The 25,270-nt window shown below is 45.4% G+C and overlaps 1 protein-coding gene across 6 annotated transcripts in view; it reads left to right on the top strand.

Annotated features, from left to right (window-relative positions):
- The window catches only part of ADGRB1 (adhesion G protein-coupled receptor B1), a 287,094-nt gene extending 264,438 nt beyond the window's left edge, over nt 1-22,656 (top strand). For 3 of the 6 annotated variants that reach the window (XM_074898342.1, XM_074898340.1, XM_074898338.1), the window contains 6 exons: nt 613-667; nt 4,297-4,979; nt 6,140-6,175; nt 7,626-7,730; nt 10,154-10,207; nt 21,463-22,656. In XM_074898342.1, coding sequence (XP_074754443.1) covers nt 613-667; nt 4,297-4,979; nt 6,140-6,175; nt 7,626-7,730; nt 10,154-10,207; nt 21,463-21,660 — 1,131 coding nt within the window. In that variant the 3' untranslated portion in view covers nt 21,661-22,656. The remainder of the gene's footprint in view (nt 1-612; nt 668-4,296; nt 4,980-6,139; nt 6,176-7,625; nt 7,731-10,153; nt 10,208-21,462) is intronic. The other 3 variants (XM_074898339.1, XM_074898341.1, XM_074898343.1) reach the window with 3 other exon arrangements.
- The last annotated feature ends 2,614 nt before the right edge of the window (nt 22,657-25,270 follow it).

Below are 25,270 nucleotides of genomic sequence, written 5' to 3'. Positions count from 1 at the left end.
ATATTAACTCGTACTGGGAGAAGAAAGGAGTTTCATTTGGCTGTACAGACCACTTGAAAAAGTTATTCAGCCTTTGTGCCTGCAGGGACCATTGATTTTATATGCTAAGTATTTCAGAAGCAGAGATTTGTTTCCACTTCATGTGGCTTGGGGATAAATGACAAGAAAGCCCAGTGGGTATGGAGTGTTCTCCGGGGCATCCCCAGATCTTTTCAATGAGTGAAGGGGAATCCACTTTGCCTAAGTGTGGGGTGATATATCCAAGGCAGATTGGGCCAGGAACTTCTCCCCTGATTTTTAGTAATGTGCGTAAACATGTTCCAGGGAGGTATTTTAATCTGGCAGCCCAGGAATTAATTTATGGATGAGCGGATGAACCCAGTCGAAAAAAAAATAAAAAAAGTTCCAGCTTTACCACCGCCTGAGGTTCAAAAAGCCACAGGTGGAAAGAAGTGGTCTGTTTGCCATGTTTCAACACCCAAGCAAAACATCTCTCATCCACTCTTCTCACAATGGTTGTGTCGGCCTCACTAATTTTTGCATTTTCCAAATGGCTTGCTTTCCCCCCACCACCCCCTTTTGACCGTGTCCTCCGTTTTCTCTGTCTTTCAGACCGATTTTGAGAAGGACGTGGATATGGCTTGTAGATCAGGTGAGCACATCACAGGTGAGAATCAACAAGTGACCTGGTTTGGGGATTGAACTAGGCCATTTATTTTCCTTTCTGTTTGATTTGTGTGTCTTAGTTGCTTGCATGTACTCGCGTGGGCTGCCCTTACTCTCAACCCTGACCGAAAGAAAGCAACACCCCTAGATTCCCCCTATTCTCTGCTTATCCTACTTCCCCTTATCTCTCTCAGCCTTTTAATTACGATTAAGCCTTGACTCCGAGGTATTTTTTCTTACCCATGTAACGTGATGGCAGAGTATCAAGGAAAAAGAGATTGGATCCATCTCTTCCTACTGTGATCCTTCTGCACCTTTCTGCTGCGTGTTCAATCACACACATTGCTTCTGAGCCTCAAGATCTGCATGATTGACAGTGCCTTTCTCCAATAACTCCCTTTTCTCTCATTCCCCTGGGGGTGTTTGTGCTGTCTGGATTCTCCTTTGCTACCTGTTCATCTCTGCAGGTTTTGTCCTCTCCTGGTCCTGGCACGTACGACCATTTGGCTGTTGGTTGGTTTTTTGTTTTTGGGGTTTTTTTCTTGCCCTTTGTAGATATTTAGGCTTTCGTTTACCCTCCCAGACTTCTTCCCTCTCCCAAGGAAGAGAAATACCAGCTTCCTTGGCACTTGCATATAATTCATATCTTCCAAACCAGGATCTTCCCTAGCCAAGGACAGTACATACTCTGTGTTCAGATACCATCATGGGAAAGCTTCTCTCTCTCTTTTTATTACTCTTTCTTTCTGTCTCTTTATTAATATTTATTCCTTTCATTCCTTCTATCTCTTTATTACTCTTTCCTTCTTCCTTCCTCTCTTTCTTTCTGTTTCTCTCCTCTCTCTGCCCACATCTACCTGTCCCTTTCATTTATCATTTTCTTTATCTAATCTATCATTTATTTATCTGCTTCTAATGTATTTATCTATAATTCATCTCTTTCTATCTTGCAATCACTTATTTATCTCTGTCCTCAGCTGTCTGTCTTGCTGTACCTGTTATTTATGTATTTCTATCTCCGTCAACATTTATCTCTGTCACTGTGTTTCTGTGTATTGTCTATCACTGTCACTAGCATTTATCTATCTAATATCTATCTATATCTTATTTATCTTTTTCTGTCCTTCTTGCTGCTTCACTCCCTCTCCCTATGCTTATCCCAGTCACAGTATATTTATCTCACTTATCCCTGTGATATCTTATTTCATGGTCTCTTTCTGTCCATTTATCTCTTTTCAGGGTCTGTCCATTTTTTTTTTTTTTTCCTGCTTCTCTGTCTCACACTTTCTAATCTAATTTCTAGCTGTCTCCCTCTTCTCATTTGTCTTCCTCCTTCCTTTTTGACATAAGAGATCTTGGTTCCAAAAAATCACATGCAAAAAAACATGCATCTGAGACCAGGTCTGAATTGAACACGTGCTCAACCAACATGCATCCAGGCTGGGTGTTGGCACACACAACCACCTACATAGCCAGCAGCCCATCTTGTGCTGGAAACCAAGGCAGACCCTGGACTCCTTGAATAAAGGAAACTTTCTGGATCTGCTACCAAGTTTCTTGCTCCCGACTCAAGCTTCCCAGAGGAAAGGAAGGAGATGATTTCCTTCACATGGCTTCAGGGCAGAAGACCCTGGATCACCAGCTTGCTAACAGCCTAGGCTTCCCTTCCTTTGCCGGCATACAGCTATACAGTTTGTTTGTTGATGGCTGCCTGAAGAGATATTCCTCCTGTGATAAAGTGCTGTTTGTCTGTGCCAAGCTAAGTAGTTAATTGTGGTCCCCTTTTCAGAGACCTTTCTATATGGTCCATCATCCTATGCATTTCGCTTATCGAATAATGAAAAGCAGAAATCTGTCCATTGGTTTCCGGCCATCATTTCTCCTGGAGGCAGCAGCTCTTGCGTTATGACGGGTTGGAGAGATGACAGATACTGCTCGTAACCTCCTCACACCGATTCACTGGTAGGACTGGGTCCGTGGCTCAGTGCTGAAAGCTCACGCTGCTCCGTGCTTAGAGATTGCCAAGTGCAAACCTCTCCAAACCTACTTTCCACAGCTGACATGAGCATGGAGAAGAGCCTGAATCAATAAACCTTACTGACACTCCCAAGTGAAGGGTTTGAGTTCAGCAATGTCTTCCCACAATGAATGTGCTGTAATGCCGAGTTATCCAAGTCTTCTAGTAATGTCAAGATGTCCACAGCTGATATAGTTACACTCCATGTACTTAGCTTCAAATGCTTTTTAAAAGTCGCTTTATTCTACTTGATAACCTTGTCATCCTGCTTTGTCTGCTCTGTAGTCTTTGAGGGAAGCTTTGCTCTTCCAGCTCCCATCACTCCCAGTATGAGTTGATAGGAAAAACAAGTGTGGCATCACTCCCATGCGATGCTTATGTCATACCCTGCCTCCGTCCCAGGTGGAGCAGCTCAATAATATCAGATTACCCCAAAAATCCTTGTCTCTGGTCCATTGAGGAAAAAATAATAGGTAAAAACTTTTTTTTTTTTTCCTTCTGAGATGGGTGAAAGGGGAACATTCATTTATTTCTCCTTTCCTGTGCTCAGATACTGGGTAAGTAGCCTTCAGTCCCACCCCTCTTTGCCCCTGCTCCCCAGTCCATGATTTCCATTCCCTGGAGACATTAAGGCTGACGTCGTTATCTTCCTAAGGTCTTAGCTGCACCCTGAAATCAACTGAGCGATGGATTATTATGCGTAGAAAAAGAACAGATGTTTTGTTGTGGACAGTGTTGTGTGAGAATGAGTGTCTGTGTGTCCTTTATTTATCTCTTAATTGTCATGTTCACCTTGTCAGTTTAAGGTTTTCCTCTCCTATTAAGGAATATTCATGGCACTCCTTTCTTTCCTCAAGGGAAATTGAAAACCACTAAATAATTAGCTCTCACAAAGGCTTGCCATGATTACTAGAACAGCTTCTTGGAGAACAGTTCGAAATTTATAACAAAATGTTGTCTATCTTAAAACACCAAATAATTGACGCTGAAACTGTTCGGTGGAAAAGAACAACCTGAAGCAGTTCAGTGAATTTAAAATTTTTTAAAAATAATATTTCAAATATAAATTATTTCAAATATAAATTATTTGTAATGCTGCATTTCATCTATTTTCTGAATCAAAATAATTTTTGACGCGAAAGCAACTTTTTATTTTAGACAATTCTACTCCTCCATAGGCTAGTAATATATATTTCATATATATACACACATAGTACATGTACTATACGTATATACATGTATTTGCTTTTCAAGATATTGTTATCAATATAATATGTATTGACCTAGTTGGGAGTTTTGGCCGTGACTATGTTGGAAAATTTGCACTACAGAGAACTGTCTCCAAACAAGAAAGAATTTTTTCCTCCCTAGTTTTAGCTTTGCTTTCAGCATCCTGGATTTTTTTTTTAAAAAAAAAAAAACAAAAAAAAAAAAACAAAAAAAAAAAAACAAAACCAAAAAAAAAGCCAACAAGACACAGTATAAATGCTGTTCTGCCACCACAGCCTCTTGCTGAGAGGTCCAAGGGAGCGTGCCAGCACGGTGTCACTGTGGTATTGAAGTGTTAACAAAAACCTAGGTGAGGTGCTAAGGATACTTATCTGTCTCCCTAGTGCTGAATAAAGACATCACTGCCTGCAGGACCTCAACCATCACAGGAACACTGAAGCGTCCATCACTGCCAGATGAAGAGAAATTGAAACTTAATCACCAGAAGGGGTCATCAAACTTTAACAGTCTTCCAGCCAATGTCTCCAAGATGCATCTTCAGGGCTCACCACACTACCTGGGGGCCATCAACCTGAATGAATTCAGCAATCACACTCTCACTCTGAAGAAAGACAAGAACCAGCCACCTAAGTCCATCTACATCTGTGATGGGGACATCTTCAAGAAGTTGGACTCAGAACTCTCCCGGGCACAAGAGCAAACGCTGGACACCAGCTACGTCATTCTGCCTACCAACACGTCTACCTTACGGGCCAAACCGCCCAAGGACGAGAGCAAATACAGCATCAATATTGACCAGATGCCCCAGACACGGCTCATCCACCTCAGTATGGCTACTGACCCAGGCTTTGTTGTCAAGAGTCCTCCACGGGAGCCTGTAGCCATGACATGCAGTGAGGTTCAAGGTTCCCCCATGGTCCAACAACAGCAGCAGCAGCTGGCTCCACAAAACATCTCCAACGAATCACAGATTCCCAACAGCCTGTGTGACACAGGTGACTCAGGGAACTCGGGTGTGGTGTCCAAGAGCGAGACCGTCTCCACCCTCTCCATGAGCTCCTTGGAGGTGAGCATGTGAATTCCTGTATTGTTCTGAGCCCAGAAAGATGCCCTGATGTCAAAGCTGGCCACAGCAGGTGTTTCAAGAGTATTATATTATCAAAAGAGATCACTGGCATGTGATATCATTTTGTAATGTAATGTTCAAAATCTGTCACAACTTTCACAGTTTGATTCCACTGCTGAATGAACTTTTGCCTGTAGTCTTTAGCCCTACAGGCAATTCAAAATCCAATAAAAATGTTAGTTTGACAAAGAAATTTCATTTTGATGCAAAGCACATGGCTTGTGTTACCTTTTCTCCTTCTATCCTCTGCCTCTGTTTCCCATTTCAGTGACTTCAGTCGTGATACAGATGAGAAAACCCTAGACATCGCAGGTGTAAAATGTCCCTAAGGCAGGCCCCACAATGCTCTGAGCATCAGAGGGATGTCAGAGGTTGTGCAGCCCTCTCCTTCTGACTGGTGTAAACTCATTATATATGTTAGCAGTTCTCCTTAGACCTTAGATCTTACGCTGAGGTCTATCCTAGGGCATCTGGTCCTTTTCTCGACTATTGTCAGAGAGTAGGTCTGGCCAGGCCATTGCTGTCCAAACTTCAGTCTCAGCTGACTGGTGCTCAAAAGCTCCAGCAGATCAGCTGGCTGATCTACTCCTCCTTCTCTGCTTCTCATTCTGTGAATGACCTGCAAGCTCATAGCGAGGACAAGAGCCTGAATTAGTCAAACTCCCGTGCTCAGCCTAGCTCAGGCAGCCTCAAGGTTCAGTGTTTTTTGGTAGAGATCCCTCTAAATGGCTGACATTTTCCATCACAGAGAGCCAGAGAAACACGTTGAAGATGTAGGAAGAAGAAAAAGAAGGTCTTTAGGAAAAATTTTTTTACAGAAAGAGTGGTCCGAGAGTGGAAGAGGCTGCCCAGGGAGGGGGGAGTCCCCATCCCTGGGGGGGTTTCAGGGCCGTTGGGATGAGCTGTGGGGGATGTGGGGTAGGGGAGAACTTTGTAGAGTCAGGCTGAGGGTTGGACTCGATGATCCCGAGGGGCTTTTCCAACCTGAATGATTCTGTGACCCTCCCTATATTATCTACTGTGTGGTTGAGTTTGTGCCCGCTCACCAGCATCAACCCCTTACTAACCTTCACCCATCTCTTTTTCTTTTGAATATCCAGAGGCGGAAATCCCGGTACGCAGAGCTAGATTTTGAGGTGAGTACATCCCTTTCTGAATGTGCTTTTCTAAGGATAGGATGAGAGAAAGAAATTTTGCTTTCCTTTCCTTCTGGCACCTTTGCAGGAGTGCTGCCTTGGCCAAAGAGCTTCTTCAAGGGTTTAAAAACAACGGGTTGAAAGAGTTGTGCTGGACGTAAGGCTTACCCTATGCAGCTAAACAAATGGGTGATTTATGTAGGTACCTGCTTAATTTTTGGAGCAGTAGCTTCTGTGTAAACATTTGTAAATCAAGATCCTACATCAGCTTACCCAAAGCCTCTAACTTCTCCTCTGTGAGCAGAATGCTTACAAAAAGCTGATGGAGCAGTAGGTGACTGCACCACGTTCCTGTTTGGGAAGCACATGTAGGTTGGTGGTCTAAAATGCCTTGACTTTTGTGCATAAGATCCGTTGCTTATCAGAAAGGAAGCTAATATGTCCGCACTGACACAACCCATCGTCAACCCTGGCCTTCCACATCTAATAATGAGCCTCACAGAATCAGCCTGGGTGGAAAAAGTCTACACTGAACATAGGGAAATGCCTGTCATCACATCTGAGGCACAGGGTGGAATGCTTTGAAAGACCCAGTACTCCAGAGAGTCTGTGGGGCTACTGAGAGCTAGTGCAGCTATTTTGAGTCCAATCATGGCATCCTTTCCAGCAGAGCTATCCTTACCCTGCAAAGCTACTAGCTTATTCCAAAACAAGCCACTTTAAGGGCCCACGAGGAGTTGCCTTGACACTAGAATCACTTCAGAGCTCCAGGTTATGAGCTTGGTTTGAAATTGAGGCACAGTGGGTTTATCTAGAGCTGATACTTCAAGTTGATCCCAAAGTATTTGAGCCGCCTGCTCCTGCAGAGCACGAGAAGCCATGTTCAACATACTCCCGCATGCTAAGGGAAGTCCTTATAGAAATTGGTCCCATCTCTCCTTCTGGGCAGTAGAAGGTAGAAGTGAAATGCAGAAGGGCCAAAACACACACAAAAAAAGGCAAATTGTAGAAGAGTTTCTGATGGAAGTTCTTTTACCCAAATTCTCCATGCGTGGGTAAGCTCATTTGCAAAGGAGACACACTGAAACCAGTGTGGGCATGGGGTCAGGTGTCAGTTAAATAAAGTCAGCAAAGCTCCCTAGGTCTAGCTAGTAGAACACTGCCAGTCAAACAAATTCCGCAGCATAAACAGTCGGTAGTTGCAAGTTTGGGATAACCCTAAGGTCAAAAATTAGTCTTTTCCACTTTCTCCCACCATCTCATCCTGAAAATAAAGGCAGTGCTACACCGGGTCCTCAGCGAGTTTAAACATATTTTAGGCATGCTTAGATTGCACATGCAGGGAGACAGAGCTAGGTTTTAATAATGTATGTAACTTTGGGGGGAAGACATGTTCTTTCTGCACAGCTGAACAGGGTTTGCTGACCTGTGGCCCTTGTGTTTGCTTCAGAAAATCATGCACACAAGAAAACGTCACCAAGACATGTTCCAAGACCTGAACAGAAAACTCCAGCACGCAGAGAAGGAGAAAGAGTCTTCAACAGCGGACAGCAAGGTTAGTCAAACACTTCCAGAACCATCATCTCCTAGAGCCCTCTAGTGTCAGCAGGAGCACAGGAAGAAACAGGAAAGTTTAGGAGCTCTCACTGAATACTTTACCTTGGTTTTCTGTTCACACATTCTTCAACAAGCACATGCTCATCACCAAGGACATGGAGAGTCACATAGGTACGACTAGCTTACCTACAGGGTGGTCAGCAGTCCAGAAGGAGAATGTCTGTCCTCACGTCTGTTCATGGCAAATAGCCTCTGTTGTCTTCTTTGCGTTTGTTCCCCATGTCTGTGTCTGGGCATCTCTTAAGTGCCCCATTGTTTTGCCAGTTATCAGCCTAGCATAAAGGACTCAGCCAGCATAAAGATGAACCAATAACCAAATTGTATTTGATACAAAAGGGTCAGTACAGGGGTGAGCGCTGGGGGTACAAACAAGTCAATCAGATTATACAGAATCGACATCAGTCCCACTGACCCCAACAACGACACCACACGACCAACAATGGGTGGGATAACCAGTGAAATGCAGTCTCCCATAGAAGGGACGGGAGACAACCAGGTCAACCAGCCCTACACAGCCCACGTTTACAAAAGCCAGAGCTGAGTGGAGCCCAGTCCCAGGGAGGCGGGAGGTCCTTCCCCAACAGGGAACTCTGCACAGGACATCCCCCTCACACACAGACACTGCCCCTCCTGCCAGGGGTCCCAGCTGTTACCCCTCAGTGGACACCTGACCTTGGGTTACTCACTGCGGGACCCCTGGGGCTCACTGACCCAATGGCTCTGTCTGCAAGGCCGCCCCACCCTGGGGGGAAGCCTAAAGGGAAACTCACCCCCCTTTGGGAAGGGCTGTGGGAATCACCCACATGTCAACCTTAATGTGGGGCTTGGGGCTGAAACCCCAGCGTTTCACCCGGCCATCCACTCACAGCTAGGAACTGGAAACTAAAACAGCCGTGGGGATATCTAGGTGGAAAGGGAAGAGGGCAGAAGGTGAGGTCAGCATCTACCTCACCTTCAGGGGATGAATTGGCAGCCAAGGTGGCAGATGATGGGCATAGCTATTTAGGAAAGGCACAGCAATGGGATTTAAGCTGTGATGGTGGCAGCACTTTTTGGGGGCCGCATGCTAATTCAGTGTAGCACAAGGGTACAGCTGATCACCATATACATGACTTTCCTAGACAGGAGCAAACTTCCAGGGCAAGAAGAGACTTTGAGGAAGACAGTTTGAAGGAAAGACCTGGCAGTATATTTTCAGGAGGGCAGAGATTTGGTACTAGAAACAGATATCAGGAGCCTGTGTATGTAGTAAGCAATGTGGATAACACAAATAAAGAAGGGCAGGCTGATGGCACCTCCTTCATGTCTCAGCCCACTGGTCACACTGGGCAAGAGCCAGAAAGTTTCAGGGGAGTATATCTGCTCCAGCAGAAGGGAAAAACAAGTGGCAGAGCCGGGTTGGCAGTAAGCAATGAAATTCAGGTTATGCCTGCACTGAGAAGAGGGGCAAGGTGAGCCATTTATAACACTCTCTGTCATCCGCAAGAAAAGTCAGAAGCAGGAAGCAGAGTCACCTGCAGCATGGCCCAGGTGGCACTAGTGGGGCTTATTTTGATGGGACTTCCTTAGAGGTAAGACCAGAACTCAGAGGGTGATACAACAAGAGGTTTAGTTTGGTTCTTTGTGGAAGCAGAGAACTACAGAGGCTTTGCATTCAGATCTCACAGCATCGCTGTGCTGAGCTCCGGAGATGTGGTCCCAGCAAATCCTACTTTTATTGTGCGTGTCGAGGTGTCCTTTTGGGCTGTCCAGTGTTTCAGAAAGAGAGGGATAGTGAATCTAGCAGGCAGGTTCAGATCAAAGAAGCCTGTGTTGACCCAGAATCCAAACGCATTTCATTGAATGTCATCTCTCTGTTGTTTTTTTTGGTGGTTTTTTTTTTCTATTATTTAGGTATGACACGGCTGTAAATTCAAAAATGCTTAAATACCATGTAAAAGCTAATCTGTGGTATGTGGCAGGAGAGTTTTATAGATTGAGATGTTTTGAGCATTTCAGAGGTGCATCTATGTAGAATTAAAGTTGCCAGTGTCAGCATCAAAGAGCTTTGAACTGCCGGAAAGAAGCTGTGAAGGTGGCCTTTGCATATTGATGGAATCTTTTTCAAGTTGTGATTTTCCCTTGGATGTGACCCAACAGGGGGACCTTGCAAAGATCAGTATTGGCAAGTCAGTAGTGGGTATTGGTTTAAAAACATCCAAAGAAAGATAAATAGCTTTCTTCTCCCCTTTTCTACCATTTGCTGCTGAGGACCCCACCAGAAATCACGCCTCATCTTTTGCTTGCCCTGAGCAGGCAAACTCCAAATACCAGGAAATAAAGTAACAACAAAAGAAATTTTTCGCTTTTATGTATGTTTAGGTTATAAATCGATGGAGTATTTCTTCTGGTGGAAGTGATAAATCTAACGTTAGCGTAAGTCTGGCTTTCATTTTGCATGGAAGAGCATTGTAGACCCGTCCCAAACCCTTCCATGACGTATGAATCCGAACACATTCCTTCACCGGTAGGAATGTCCTTGCCTTGTGGGCATGAACAAGGACTTGAGGATCCTGGAATACCCTTGAACCCTTTCACACCTAGCATCGTAGAGCAGAAGGGATGTTTATTGGGTGTAGTCCATCTGCATGCACACCCGTATCTTTGATTTCCCTCTTAAATAAGCAACCCCAAAATCAAGCTACCAAAGTCTCTCTCCAGCCCTGACGGTTTCCCAGCCTCTCCTGACAGCATGTCCCGTTGTCCTTAGCCCCTTCCAAGTTATGATGCTTTTCCTAATCTTCTTGCAGTTCCTCTCCCTTCCTTCAGAGGACACTTGAACTAAATGTCTGCATAGGACAGACTTCCTCGGGGAATTCCTAGGAATGGTGCTCGCCCTTTTTGGGGATTGGGTTGGGTTTTGGTTTTGATGTAAATGCTAATACTTGGTGCAGGGCCTGGAGCACATGTCCTACAAGGAGCGGCTGAGGGAACTGGGGGGGTTTAGTCTGGAGAAGAGAAGGCTGAGGGGAGACCTCCTGGCCCTCTGCAACTCCCTGCCAGGAGGGGGCAGAGAGGGGGGATGAGTCTCTGGAGCCAAGGCCCCAGCGCCAGGCCCCGAGGGAATGGCCTCAAGCTGCCCAGGGCAGGGTCAGGCTGGCTCTGAGGAAGGATTTCTGTGCAGAAGGGGCTGTTGGGCGTTGGAATGGGCTGCCCAGGGCAGGGGGGAGTCCCCGGGATCCCTGGAGGGGTTGAAGAGTCGGGCTGAGCCAGCGCTGAGGGATCTGGGGGAGTTGGGAACTGTCAGTGCTGGGTTAATGGTTGGACTGGATGATCTTCAAGATCCTTTTCCAACCGAGATGATTCTGTGATTCTGTGAAAATACTCGCTGTACTTAGTGCGCCAGCCAAAATGGATTACCCCGTCACACTAAATACATATTTCCTCTCTGAACTACTACATGGTCAGATTTGAAGGAAGCACCAACAGAAGAATGGGAGGAAGAAGCAGATCATCTGTCTTTTTAGGAGCAAGAGTTGAAGATTCAACTGTCCCACGTGTTTACTATTGAGAATTTCTTGAGCTTCGGTGGTAAAACATGACTCTTAAGGGGTCTTCAGCAAAGACCTCAAGGTCTGCACCAGCATATGTATTCCTCCTCTCTGAGTATCCTGACACATTTAAACTTTGGATAGGAATTACTGCAGTGTACACTTGAAAGATAAAGAAGACTGCCCTTTGCCCGCTGTCCAGGAGTAGTTACTGGCAGAGCTGGAAACATAATCAGGGACTCCTGCATGTTTGAACTGTTCAGCTTTCCTCCTTGCCAAGGTCCATTTCTGAGCGGCATTGCTGATGTGAGAAGGACCCCAATCCCTTTCAAAGGCAGCCTTGACACATGTCTCTGGGCTTGTTTCTTATCCCACAGACATGGAGACAGGTTTGGGGATAAATTCTGCTTTCCCGTCACCCAGTGGCCAAGGAGTCTTTCCCTGGGACTTCTTTCCTCCCTTGCACTGGAGGATACAGGGTGGAAGCATCCATGGGATGTAAGGCAGTGTGTGACACTGCTGCTAGCTATTGCACATCAATCTTCAGGTCTGAACGGCTGCAGCAGAGATCTGGAGCCTAATCCACACCCCGCTGAGATTAGGGTGTCCTCGCTGCCATCAGCTGACCTCTCATCAGTTTACGAATGAGCAAAGTTGCCAGGATGGTATGTCAGAGGGAGGCAATTAGGAGAACCAGAATGCTGCCTGAAATGCCAACCAAGTCTGAATCCTGATCATATTCTGTGCGTTCCCAGGAACCACTGTGGAGCTGGTGTTTGCTGCAGTTATTTTGCTACAAACCAAAGCACACTGCTAATGCTAAACTAACTTGAGCCTCAGAGTAAAATAATACAGAATTGTCTTTCCTTGAGCAGCAAACCTGTTTTTTTTTTTTTTTTTTTTTTTCTATGGGCATTTTTTTAGTTTATTACATGAAATCTATTCCTTCTATGTGACATGGACTTTCTTATATAGGTACCTCAACTCTAAAATGCTCCCATTGGGAGCACACTCGGATATTCCTGATTAAAATCACCTTGTCCCGCAGGATCTGTGTTCAAAGCAAACAGGACTACACATCCACCTGCATCCAAGCCTAGGCCACCTCACCGCTGCAGCAGAGTAAAGGGCTCTCACTCATCTGTGACTTTATGAACTAATCAGGGGTGGAGACACTATTATCCAAAGCTAATTTTTCCGTGCTAGGGAATTAAGATATTATCAGACTGACATACAGAAAGATCTGATGACTGCAAGTTGAAAAGTCAGATTTTTAACGCACTGATAGATCTCTGTATGACCTTACCGTGAGCTATGGCAAATTGTCTCTCTTGCAGTCTTCAAGTTCAGATGAGTCCAGGAAGATGGAGATGATTTTTGAAAAATCAGCCCTTACTCAAAAGGAAATTACAGGGTTGTAGGCAAGTTTTCTTTGCTCTTCTTACACTGGAATTTGGGACAGATCATCTCTATCAACCTGAAGGGACTTTGAATCTAAAAAGAATATCTCAGGAATAGCTGGCTTTACTTTGCTTATTCTCCTCCCAAATGACTTGCAGCCAGCCTGTGTGTGGAGGTCACACACTGTTGCCTTTCCATTTTATCCCAGACCAAACTGGAAGCTGGTGTAGACCCTGAGCAGCAAACTGAATGAGCTGTATTTGTTGAATATTTATCTCCTAGACAGCTTATTTGCAGCCAGGGAACATGAAAGGAACCAAAGGCTTGGAGACAACCACAGCAGGGTTTAGATCAGAAAACCCAGCCATCCACACCAAGGGATGGAAATTAAAAACTCTCTTGTGCCTGGGAACCACCAAGCCTTCTTTAAGGTTACAGTAAGCAGTGAGTGGCTTCCACCAGCATTGTAGATATCTCTTCGTAGCAGCTTTAAGGCACATTTTGCTGACCAAATGGATGCATATTGAAACATGAGATTGGAACTGAGTTGAGTTCTTCCTTCCCAATCGCTCCCATCACTTCGAGTTGTTTTTTTACCTACCCAATTTCTAAAAAAAAAAAAAAAACCCAAACCAAAAAAACCCAAACAACAAACCAACGCACCATTCACCATTGTTGGAAACCTCGCAGCAATTTTCTTTCTCCATTTAGAGGTCTTCCCTTTGCCCAGCAGACTGTAGGCTCCAACATGCAATTTTTTTTTTCCCCTGCTTCCTCCTAAATACACACACTTCTCAAGGTCTAAATTCTTGCAGCTGAGAGGTCTTCACATTAAAGGAGAGCAGTGGCTATTTGCAAGCTACTTTGTACCACACTGGAAAAATTTTTCTGTGAGGGTCTGTATTGTCAGTGTAAAGCATCTCCAACACTGCTCCTCCCTGTGAGTTAATTGCTGAAGAAATTCCAGTGCTTGGGCTGGATATCAGGAGGGGTTCACATGCTCTGCAACAGCATGGTACGAAAGTGGAGGCTTTGCAGCCTTTAAAGGAAGTGAAGGCTTTGTTTCTTCTAGGCTTAGCTTCAGCTTTGAAAGCCATGGAAGTGACACACCTGCCTTCCCCCTCGGTAGGAGTCCTTTGATCCAGCTCCATTAGAGAAGTTTGAATCATACATATTCCTCTCTTTTTGCCAGCATCTGGCTTTGCATTCATTTTAAACAGCAGCTCTTTACTTGTGCCAAGGTCAGCAAAAGCCGTGCTGAACAGAGCTCTACAAATTTCTCTGATTTGCTCATTCTTGCTTATTAGCTACTTGCTACACTCAGCCCTCTGCAGCTCGAATGGCTTTTGCTTTGGCTGGAGCCCTGTTCTGAAGCTCACACACAGGATCTGCTCTCAGTCTGTAACTCCGAGCGTGGCCAGAGAAGGGCAACGGAGCTGGGGCAGGGTCTGGAGCACAGGTCTGCTGGGGAGCGGCTGGGGGAACTGGGGGGGTTCAGTCTGGAGCAGAGGAGGCTGAGGGGAGACCTCCTGGCCCTCTGCAACTCCCTGCCAGGAGGGGGCAGAGAGGGGGGATGAGTCTCTGGAGCCAAGGCCCCAGCGCCAGGCCCCGAGGGAATGGCCTCAAGCTGCCCAGGGCAGGGTCAGGCTGGCTCTGAGGAAGGATTTCTGTGCAGAAGGGGCTGTTGGGCGTTGGAATGGGCTGCCCAGGGCAGGGGGGAGTCCCCGGGATCCCTGGAGGGGTTGAAGAGTCGGGCTGAGCCAGCGCTGAGGGATCTGGGGGAGTTGGGAACGGTCAGGGGGAGGTTAACGGTTGGACTGGATGATCTTCAAGGTCCTTTCCAACCTAGCTGATTCTGTGATTCTGTGATTCAGGTCTCAATTCCAGTCCCGTCTCTTTACCAGTCTTGAGAAAGCACTTACTCCAAAACCCAGTAGAAAAAGATACAAGGTTTTTTCTGCCTTCTATGACTTTTTCTTATTTCCTTCTAGACAGTGTTTCTGTCTTGATTACTCTCTTTTCTCAGGTTGAGATTCTTCTTAGCACTCCTCTTCAGACACCTGGAGGATATACCCATTCCACCAGCATTTGCTTTGGCATCTAACAGAGTAGTGAGAAAACGGAATATTAATCGATATTGCAGCTCATTCCTAGTCGGGGCTGTGTGTCTCCCTGGCATGCTCTGCTGCATGACAGAATTAATTCCCTTGCTTGCTGACTACCTGTCCTTTCGCTAGCTGACGGGGGAGCCGGCAGCCCTACTCTGGGGTGGGAAAATTGGACTCCTGTCCATGGGAATCTCTTCGCATGGCCTGGGGCTGGAGGAGCTCAGATGGTGGTGGTTGTGTCAAAATCGTGCTCATTCCTCACTGAGGAATTAGAAAATTAGGAGGCTGTGCTCCTCCTGCTCTGTGTCCCTTTGCAAGGGAAGCTCCACTTACGGGTAGGGTGTCTCCTCTGTACCACGTGTTTAATCCTCTCTGCATTTCTTAAAAGCTTTAGTAACTGGCAAACGTTAAAAGACCAATTAGGGTAACTTTTACAGGGAGGAATGCTACATAAAGTACAATAATTATTGCAATAAATTCAGTTATGCACATGACGTCAAACCTTAATTCATTCAGCCATAAAACATCTGTCAGCTACTGGATGTCCAAATATACCATCAATCAGAAGTTTACCTCCTGTAAATCACCTCATAGGCTGTGTCCCAAGGATCAGGCATCAGTTACTCTGTGTTGCTCAGAGAAACATCTTACCCCGGCATCCTCTCTACTAACAGTCAGTTCCTACCACGTCCTTTGAAACTACTCAGCCATCAGCTGCTCCAAAACCATGCAGTGACTACTGGCAGATTGAACCTCCTGGTTCTTTAGCCTGGTTAAAAAAAGGACTCTGTAAGAATCGTGCTTTGGGTGCTCTTGATCCCCTCCTGAAGTCCCTAGGTGCCTTTGTGAGGCACGGGGCAGCCTTGAATGATTTCAGCATTTTGGGGAACACCCAGTCTTCCATGTTACCAAGTGGAGCGGACTCTTTAGGAGAACATAAGCATTGTTCAAAAAAAAAAAAAAGGATGATATATTAACGGACAGTTTGGATTAATAGTAGATTAATGGTAGATTAATGGTAAGAAAAGCCTGGAGAATAGCCTGTTCTTCATGCTGGTGGCTTTCTCTGCAACCTTCAGGCAAGGGACTGTCAAGCAAAAAGCCTCTGAGGATCTGTGAAAGACCTTCTTGATTCAGTGCTTGTTCACCTTCAGCTAGGCATGGCCTCACTAGACTTTGGCTCACAGCAACCCCTACAGGCTAGACCACATCAACTTCAGAGAATACAGAAGCAGAAGACATATTTTTATAATTCAGCAAATGCTAGGTATTTCAAGTTCCTTAACTGATTTCCATCAGTGCAGGTTAAAACCACAGATTATTTATTCTTTCTTTTTTCTTTTTTTAAATGAAATTCTGGACAAAGTCAGCCACTTCCTTTTCTTTTGCTTTTCCCCTAAATGAAAAAAAAAAAAAAAAAAAGTCTTTGTGGTTCAATAGCATAAAATGAAGAAACTGAAGCTGCTTGTTTGAAAGAAGGAAAGGAAAATTTATCATTCTTTAAAAAACAGGACATCTTTTCCATTTTCTAATCACTTTTCATCGACATTGATCCAAAGATGGATTAGGCAGCGTGAGCCACATTCATCTTTCAGATTCCCTGCTATATGCTCTGAATAACTTCATTCTGGTCCTGGAGTCATCAATGTCATGGGGAGAGACCATTTGGGTCATGAAATATCCTTCAAGTTGACACTAGAGGCAATGAAAACAGCATGGGAGTAGCTGCTTCTAGGGGAGTTATCCCAGAGTGCTCTGTAGACAGCACTGAATTCCTCTTCAGGTTATTCAGGGTAACTATAAAAATTGGGTATTTAAAACAAAACAAAAACAAAACACAGAAAAACAACCAACCAACCGATAACCAAAAAAAACCCCAAACCAACCGCAAAGCATATACAAGGAGATGCAGCTTAGCAGCTTGCACTTTTTATTGTTTTTGACTGAAGTGTGAAATGAAAGCTGTGTCTTGGAGAAGCCACTCAGTCTCCTGAGCTGTATTTATACACTACACTGCTCTCTCTCCTAAGCAAAATTGTTGCACTAGGATCCAGGTACTCTGGATGAAGCCAGACTGGACTTTTGAAGGTGGCACCGAGCCAACGTGCAGAATAACCCCTGGTAGGGACATGCCTCGCTCCACCACCATCACCTTTCCACAGCCACCACGAGCCCAGCACAGGTGACTCATTGCAGCCTGCCAGGACTAGCCCTCGAAGGAGAGGCCTCTGTGGATTAGCTCAATGCACTTTGTCTTTGATGGGGATATGGGGGGGATTTTGCTGGCGCTGCGTCTTAAATGCCTTTTGTCCCAAATCCTCGCCCTCTGCCTTGAGACGCGCAGCCAAAATGAAAGCCACGGCCGAATGCAGGAGACTCCAACTGCCACCCGGAGTGATGGAGATCTCCAGTTCGCCCTGTGCAGCGGGTTTTACCCCAGCCCTGGGTCTGGGCACTGCCTCCCTTCCCACCCCTCTGACAGAGCACTCTGCTCCGCCATCCTGGCACCAGTCAGGAACCAATAAACATTTTCTCCCCTCCCCAATGGCCAGAAGCTCACAGGCCGTGTCAGCCCAGAGTAACGGCTCTGTCTCTGTGAGTTACTGGCAGAGCAGCCTCTGCTGCTTTCAGCTCCTCTCTGGGGCCATTCCTGGCTGTCTCCAAGGCGCCAGGCCCTGGGCCAGCACCGGTGCCTTTTACAGCCGGATTACACGACACTCTCTCCAGGTTTTTTTCTTCTTTTTGGTGCATAGCTACATTTTCCCTCCTGTCTGCAAGGATTGTTAAGACCCCACAGTGGGGCTGGAGGAAAATGCCAGAGTTGAAGCGTGAGCCGGGTGGCTGCTCAAGTGGCCAAGACCTGAAAAAAACCCTTTTCCATATGGAGGGAAAGGAAAAGGGAGCTGTTCCCAGGAGCCTACTACCAATTCCCAGGGTGCCTTTTGCCAAGAGGAGAAGATTTTCTTTAGTCTCCCAGCATCCTTGACAGAGCTCAGCCTGGCTGACTGCATTTAACCTTCTCAGACATCCGACTGGGCGTGAAGCCCTTCTGCACCCATGCTCGGATCACGGCCGGGCACGCCACTCTGTGAGCTGCTGGTGCATCGTGGTGGACAGCCTGTGCATCCCACCCCTGAGATAGCACGTCCACTCGCAGCATCCTGAGAGAAGTCCAATTCTTTTCTGAGAAATGGGAAACTAAAACCAAGCTTCCCCTCTCCATTTTCTCATCTCCTGAGGCTCCTTTTCATCTTCTAACTGCACGTAGACATCTTCAGAGTCACTGAGCCCACCACAGTCATGGCTAGATAACACATGACGCTGGTAAGCTAAATAGAAACAACCGTATGGGGTCAGACCCAAGGTCGGTCTGACCCTGCCTCCTCTCCATGGCAAAGTAAAAAGCAGTTTAATAAAAGAGCAGGGCAACCATGTGGTAGTGCATCTTCAGAAAGATCCCCAAGACACTAGTCATTTTTGCTCAGAGACCCCCTGACACAGAATGCTGTCACTTTATTTTATAGGACTGAATGGATGTTGCTTTTGTGAATGTTTCCACTTACTTTTTAAATTTTGGAAGTTTTCAGCATCAACAGAGAGCTGTGGAAAGGTGGTCTGCTGTTCGGCTGGGCATCGTGTGCAGGACCAGCTCCTGGGGTTCACTCTGGGCCAGGCACTGCTTGGTGCCTCGTCATGCTCTGTAGTTCTTATGTTGGGAAAGATGATCCTACCATCAGTAGTCCGTTCCTACCACCAACAAGCCACTAAGAGTTTCATAGACCTCTTTCACATCCGTCCATATCTCCATGCGAGGCTGAAAGTTGTATCTGTATAATCTTTCCTCCTACCGAACATGATCCATAAACTTGTTCATGGCTGTAGACTGGCCACCCTTATCACTTTCCCTATATCCTTCTATTTAGAAGCCCACGAGGTGCACATAATATTCAAGAGTGACGTTATGCACTGGCATAGTTTTCTGTTTCATTCTCTCTTTCTTCCTTAATTTATCCATTCTTAATAATTCACAACATTTAATGTCTGTTTTTTATTGCCACTGAATAATTATTGTAACCCATGGCTCTCGTTCCCCAGTGACAGGTCTGATCAGAGGCCGTTGCTGTAGATGTGAGCTCATAATTGTTTGGGATACTTTTTTTTTTTCCCCCCAATTTCTGTTCCCTACGTGGATTTGCAGCTGCTCTCGCTCCGTAGCTCGAAAACAGCCCGTGACAAGAACGGCTCTGAGGTTTGCTGGTCACGTTGACTGTACATGATCAGATCTAGGTGCATCCTCACAGCATGAAGGAGAGGCTGAAGGTCAGGAGCGTGGCAGACAGAGGGACTGTTAAAGCAAAGATTGGTTGGGAATAGAAGAACCTGATGCTGAAGGTGGCCGTAAATAATGCCATCAAAGCAGGGCTTTCATTTGAGGGAAAAGATGGAATTATTTATAAACTCCATACATATGATCATTTTGTTAAATAATACAGCTGTGGACGTTGGTAACTCTGAAAACTTGTGGCGTGACAGCAATTGTGGGAGAAAACAAAATGTTTTTCATTGAAAAGAGCTGTTCTGACCAAGATGGAGTTTTTTCTTCACCTTTGGAAAACACGGTTTCATCCCATTTTTTGCTCTATATGTGCTTTTGTCTTTATGTATCACCTTCTTGCTGCATCTCTTCATGACAGACTAAAGGGCTGCAAAACCACTGTGAGTAGAAGTTTCGCTTCAGAAAGTCTCAAACTTGTCTCACTGAGACACACGCAGGTAAAAAAAATTCAGATTTTAGTTGCACTGGTTCTTAAATAAGTTCCAAAATAGAATATAGAATAAGTCAACAGTTTTATCACCTTTTCTGACATATTAGTATTCAATAATAATATTACAATTAGTAATCGCCACTGTATTACATCATGGAATAAAGTCAGAATAACAGTAACAGCATAAGTCTGTATCATAGAATTTAATGAAAACTGAGACTGCAGATTTCAAGAACTGAAGTGTTTTACATTCTTCTGAACAATACTTTTCCAAAACAATTTAAAAAAAAAAAAAAAAGTATTTCGAAGGACTTTTAAAAAGTTTTTTTTTTCTCCCTTTGAATGACAATAAAGGTAATTCCAGAATGTTTTCACTTCACATTGAGAATACCAGGTTTATTCATACATCTGCCACTCTCTAGCCACCAAATGACCTTACCCAGAGCCTTTTCCCTGTCATCAGCTGCGGGGGTGCAGGAGCAACTTCAAAAATATCTTTATATTAAGGGTGAAAGCTTGGAAAAGCAAAATTCATGGTCTGGTTGATGTGATGCAAACTGTCCCTGTGGGGATAATGCTGTAACACCTTTTCCATCGGTGTTGCAGCGTGGAGGTGGAGTAAAACAACAGACTTACAAAACTGTCTCGTGGAAGGGCAAAATCAGAAGCTAAGGCAGGTGGATTAGCATGTAGCAGATAGCTATTTAGGTTTCCTATGGGGCTGCATCGATCTCTGCAGCATCCTGCAGTACAGTCATGACACCACAGTCTACATGTGGCTTCAACTCCCCTCTATCAATACATTTCGGTGACAGCATCGAGCCGTGACACGTCCTGGGCTTCATGTCGCCTTCATGTCTCTCTCATCACCTTCCCCCACGACTTCTCTGCTTGTTGTCATCCTCCATGCAGCTGACTTTCCTCCCACCCTTTCCGCTGGCCACGACTTTCCTTTTGGCAGATGGCTCAGAAGGGCTCTGTGCTCCTGTCACGTGCAGGGAAGCCTTTTCTTGCCCAGTGCTGGAGTGTTTTTTGGGGATAATTAACTGTGAAAAGCATCACTCTTGGTTAGGGGGAGAAGCTTAGTGGAACAACTCATTTAAAATTGTTGCGTGGTCTCCACTTCATATACACCCTGAAGAATGCACCCATTTTACAGAACCTCAGCTCTCCACAGTGTTGTCTTGGTGCGTATCGACAGAAGCATTGAAAGATGTGCGTTGATATCCATGGTGGGAGGCTGGGGGGAGCGTGGACTAACAGACGCTGATAAAGTCTCAAAGGAGTTGATGGAAATACTTTCAGTTTAAGAGCTGATCGTCCAGCCCATCAAACAGCATGGGTTCGCTGGCAAAATAGGGCAGTTAAATAGCCTATAAATAGCTGTACTACGTAAAAATGTATTCACAGCATCAGATACTCACATTCGCATGTATATGAAATGCAGTCAAGGTACATTCAGGAAGACATCATTGTAATCTGGGTTTCTATGTGGGGATTTTCTGTACAAGTAGAAAAAGATCTGAAATTCTCAAAGCCATGTTCACTTTTTCAGTGGAAATGCAAGTGGCAAAAACCACAGCTGAAGGCTGAAATATTTAGGCATTAAGTGATGAAGATAGCAGTGGGAAAAAAAAAAAAATTTCCTGCAATTAGACAGTTTACACATCAAGTGCACTTTTCATTGAAAACCTACTTTTTCTTTTTTTTTTTTTTTTTTTTTCTTTTTTTAAATCAGGAGTTCCACAGAACAATTTGCCTGTGATGGAAAAGAAGGAGGTGAAAAAATTATACTTGTTACATGGGTACTAACCTCTCTTTCTTTCTTTCTCTTTCTCCTTTCTTACACTTTCCTCCTCTTGCAGCAAGAAAAACAGCAGACACCAAACAAGAGACCCTGGGAAGGAATCAGGAAAGTCCAGTCCCCACCATCATGGGTTAAAAAGGACATCGAACCTGTGGCTCAGTCTCCCCTAGAACTAAAAACTGTAGAGTGGGAGAAAACAGGAGCCACCATCCCCCTGGTGGGACAAGACATTATTGACCTTCAGACAGAGGTCTGAGCAGAAAGGGAAGAAAGGGACTTTTTTTTTTTCTGAAAAACAAACAAAACAAACAAAACAAAACCACGTTTCAAAGAAATGATTAAATTAAATCGGAACCGAGCGAGACAAGTGTTTGGTTTCTTTTGAAACCTTTTGGTAAGACGGAGTAACTTTTGTATTGTTCTCAGCAGAGAGGGGGAATATTACTTTATAGAGTATAGTAGCTGTAGGTTCAGGACAACACGAGCTTTCCCAGGTAGGACTGGAGAAGAAGTGAGCCTGGAAGAGAGCGAGGAGGAGGCAGAGGGTGGGGAGGGGCTGCAGGGGACGAGCCCTGCCCAGATGCTTTTGGGCTGTTGCCACATGCCGGGCGGTTGCCACATGCCAGGAGCCTTCCTGCTCTGCCACGGGGAGGTGTGGAAGGACGCCCAGCAGCCACGGCGAAGGGCCAAGAAGATGGGAGTTGTTTGCGGACCACAGGAGGGGGACACCTGCGGGAGCCTCGCTGGGATGCCGTCCGGCGCTACATCCCCGGGGGAGACTCAGCCATGAGGGTCTGTGGCATTCCCTTGCCAATCCTTGCCCCCCCACCTCTCCCTCAGCAGCTCGTCGAAGAAGGAAGGAGATGGGATGCGCCAAGCAGCGGCCAAGAAGACAATTCCCACTCCTACGTGCCACACCGTGACCTGGCATCGGTGGCACCCCCGCCGCGGGTCCCCACGGAGCCCAAAGGGGGAAGTGGTGGCGTCACCCATGGCTTAGGTGGAGAGGTAAGGCGGGGCTTCCTTCTCTCATCCCTCCGCAGTGGGGCTTCCGCGTGCCCTAAACAGTGGGACAGGCGCAGGAGGAAAGGACCACCTGCAAAACCTGCTCGCCCCATCTCCAGGGAGAGGGTCGAAGGTGTTAGAAAAACAGACCAACAAGAAGAATGTGGGTCGTTTCATTGACTGTTAAATAGATAAACTCAGCACGGGCCTTGCGAAGGTCCTCTTGGCCTCATCCTTTTTTTTTTTTTTTTTTTTCTTTTTTTTTTTTTTTCTGTTATTTTTCCTTGCTTTTGGACTCAGATTTATTCCAAGCTGCCCCTCCCTGGAAGGCAGAGAGAGAAAGAGGGAAAGACAGATCTGCCGATGTACCTGGAGATATTTGGTATATAGAGATGTTGCCTTAGGACATTGAGACAAACTGACAACATGAATAACGTCCACTTGGAAACAAACAAACACACAAACAAAATAATCTATTTTTTTCCTTCTTCTTTTCTTTTCTTCAATAAAAAGAGAACTTGAAACCCGAGACCTTTCTTTTCTTTGGCTCTTGTCATTTCGAATCTGTGCCGTAGGACTGCGCAGGCATGGGGTGAGGATGCCACCTGCTGAAGGTGGAAGGCAAGTTGCTTCACGGAAAGTTTGGGATGGTGGGAACACACAGCCCCTTCGCCGCTGGCTTGCAATATTTTGCTTTGTTTTATTCCATTTGGGCTTTGGTTATTTTTCCCCCTCGCTGGTTCTTCTCCTCCCTCCCCACTGCCCAGAGCCAGCAAGCAGGTTTGTGGTCCTACAAGAAGGAAGAGGTGGAGCTGATCAGGAGAGCAGGACATTCTTCATCATAAAATACTGTCTTTCTGTTTCACCATGAAAAAAATAATAATGATTTCAATTTTTTTTTTTTCATTAAACATCTCCCAAGGATATTTACAAAAAAATAAGACATCCACATTTCACCCCAAAAAGCGTTGTGCAATAATTTTACCATTAAAAAATATACCACTGACATTACACACAGACTTTTTTTTTTTTTTTTTTTTTTTTTTTTTATATCATTCCCAGCACTGTCTGTCTGATGTTTGGACCAACTCTCCCAGCTCTGGAGATAAACCTCTGGTCGTGAGTGGCCAGATTGTGCCAGACAGCAGTAGAGCTTGATCAGGGTCTGAGTTATTACTGTGTGTTTCGATCTATTTTTTTGTTTTTTTTTTAAAAAAAAAAAAAAAACCAAACCAAAACACATTTTTAGGAAAAAGCTAGGAATGCATACAAGATGCAAAACAATCATTGACCCCAGTTATGCTTCCCCCACTGAGAGATGTTGCTTGACTTGCAAACATCTCTGCTTCAACTTTCCTTTGGGCCACCTGGGTAATCTTTAAGGACAGCGGCATTTACCTTGCCATTAACTGTGTAATATGAAGGATGGAAACACAAACTTAAAAAAAAAAGAAAGTCCAAATAGTTTTAAAATAGGGAAACTCATTACTTATAAAAACTGTGATATCATTGTTCAATTTTAGATTATTCTATGAAACAGGAAAGCACAAAGGCCTCCCTCAGATGCCGGGTTGTATGATATTGTAATTATTATAATTACACATTATGAATTTTAGCATACAGATATCTTTCTACTGTGTTTTAATTCTTTTCTCTTTCTTTTTTTTTTCCCTTTCTCCTGCCCGACCGAGCCTGCCCTCTTCTCTCCAACCTTCCTCATTCACCCATTCACTCCAGCCGACTTGCAGGACATTAACGGTTGTTATGTAATTACAGAGATAAATGTTTGTTTAATAACTGTTGATATTCGACTTTCTCTGCTCAGCTCCTCCGGTTAATTCTGTTTTCCCATGCCCTGCCCTGCCCCATGCCATGCCTTCCCCTCCCTCCTCTCTGTGTTCGTCAGGTTTTTTTTTTCTGTACAGTTTTCAGAGCACAAATGAATGTGTCTTATTTCTAATAAAAGAGGTGTAAACTCTAGCGATGTCTGCTTTTTAAAAGCGCCCCTGCCCGCGCCCCACGTGTGGTTTGCATCGCGCCCGGGTGCTGGGAAACACCTCTCCTGGATCTTCAAGCTGCCACCTTGGCTCTCTACTCTGGAAGAGCCATAGCCCGTGGCCAAACTTGTCCCACGAGTGCATCTTTTGCTTTTAGCTTTGTAGCTTCTTGACACCCCCAAAAAGACCTTCCCTTAGGAATTCCCTTTTCTGTGCAGCGCAGCCTGTTTTTCCACAAGTATCTCTAACCCAAACTTTGATGCCCCTTTCCCAATATCACGTGCTGTGAGAGGCCAATATTTAACACGGATGTGGCAGCGTTACTGGCAGAGGGCAGTGATGCTGGGTTATAGTTTCCAATGGAGGCAGAGCAACGCTGATCCTACCCTGCCTGCAAAGCCAGTCTCAACCTTTCCTGGGTTTCCCTGGACCTCCTGCATTACCAGGGAGTCTGTGAGCAGGAGCATGGCTCAGTGCATGAGGCGGTTATCACTCATGAAAGATGACAAGAAATGAGCGAGGGATTAGTCACTTCCTTGGCGATTACCCTTGAATGGCTGAAATCCTCCAGCAAGAAAATGCACCCTTATCTCCCCGACTCTGCCCCATCACCTGATTGACAGCTCTTAGGTTTATGGGCAGGACTGCAGGAGGCTTAGGGGTCTGGCAAGTCGGATCCAGGGCTGCTGCTCTCCAGAGACTTGATCCAAAGCCATCGTGGCCCGGTAGGTCCCCAGATGTAATGACTTCTCTTGGCCTGACTGAGATGAACTGAATATCCTGGAACATCTGAAATTATTACAGAGGCATGGGACTGCCTGGAGGCCCTTAGCACAGTCCCCCTGTCCCTGAGCCATGATCCAA

This window comes from Athene noctua, chromosome 2 (genome assembly GCF_965140245.1).
Source record: "Athene noctua chromosome 2, bAthNoc1.hap1.1, whole genome shotgun sequence".
Lineage (NCBI taxonomy): Eukaryota > Metazoa > Chordata > Aves > Strigiformes > Strigidae > Athene > Athene noctua.
Note: the sequence above shows the minus strand (reverse complement) of the source record. Positions and strands in the feature narration are given on the sequence as shown.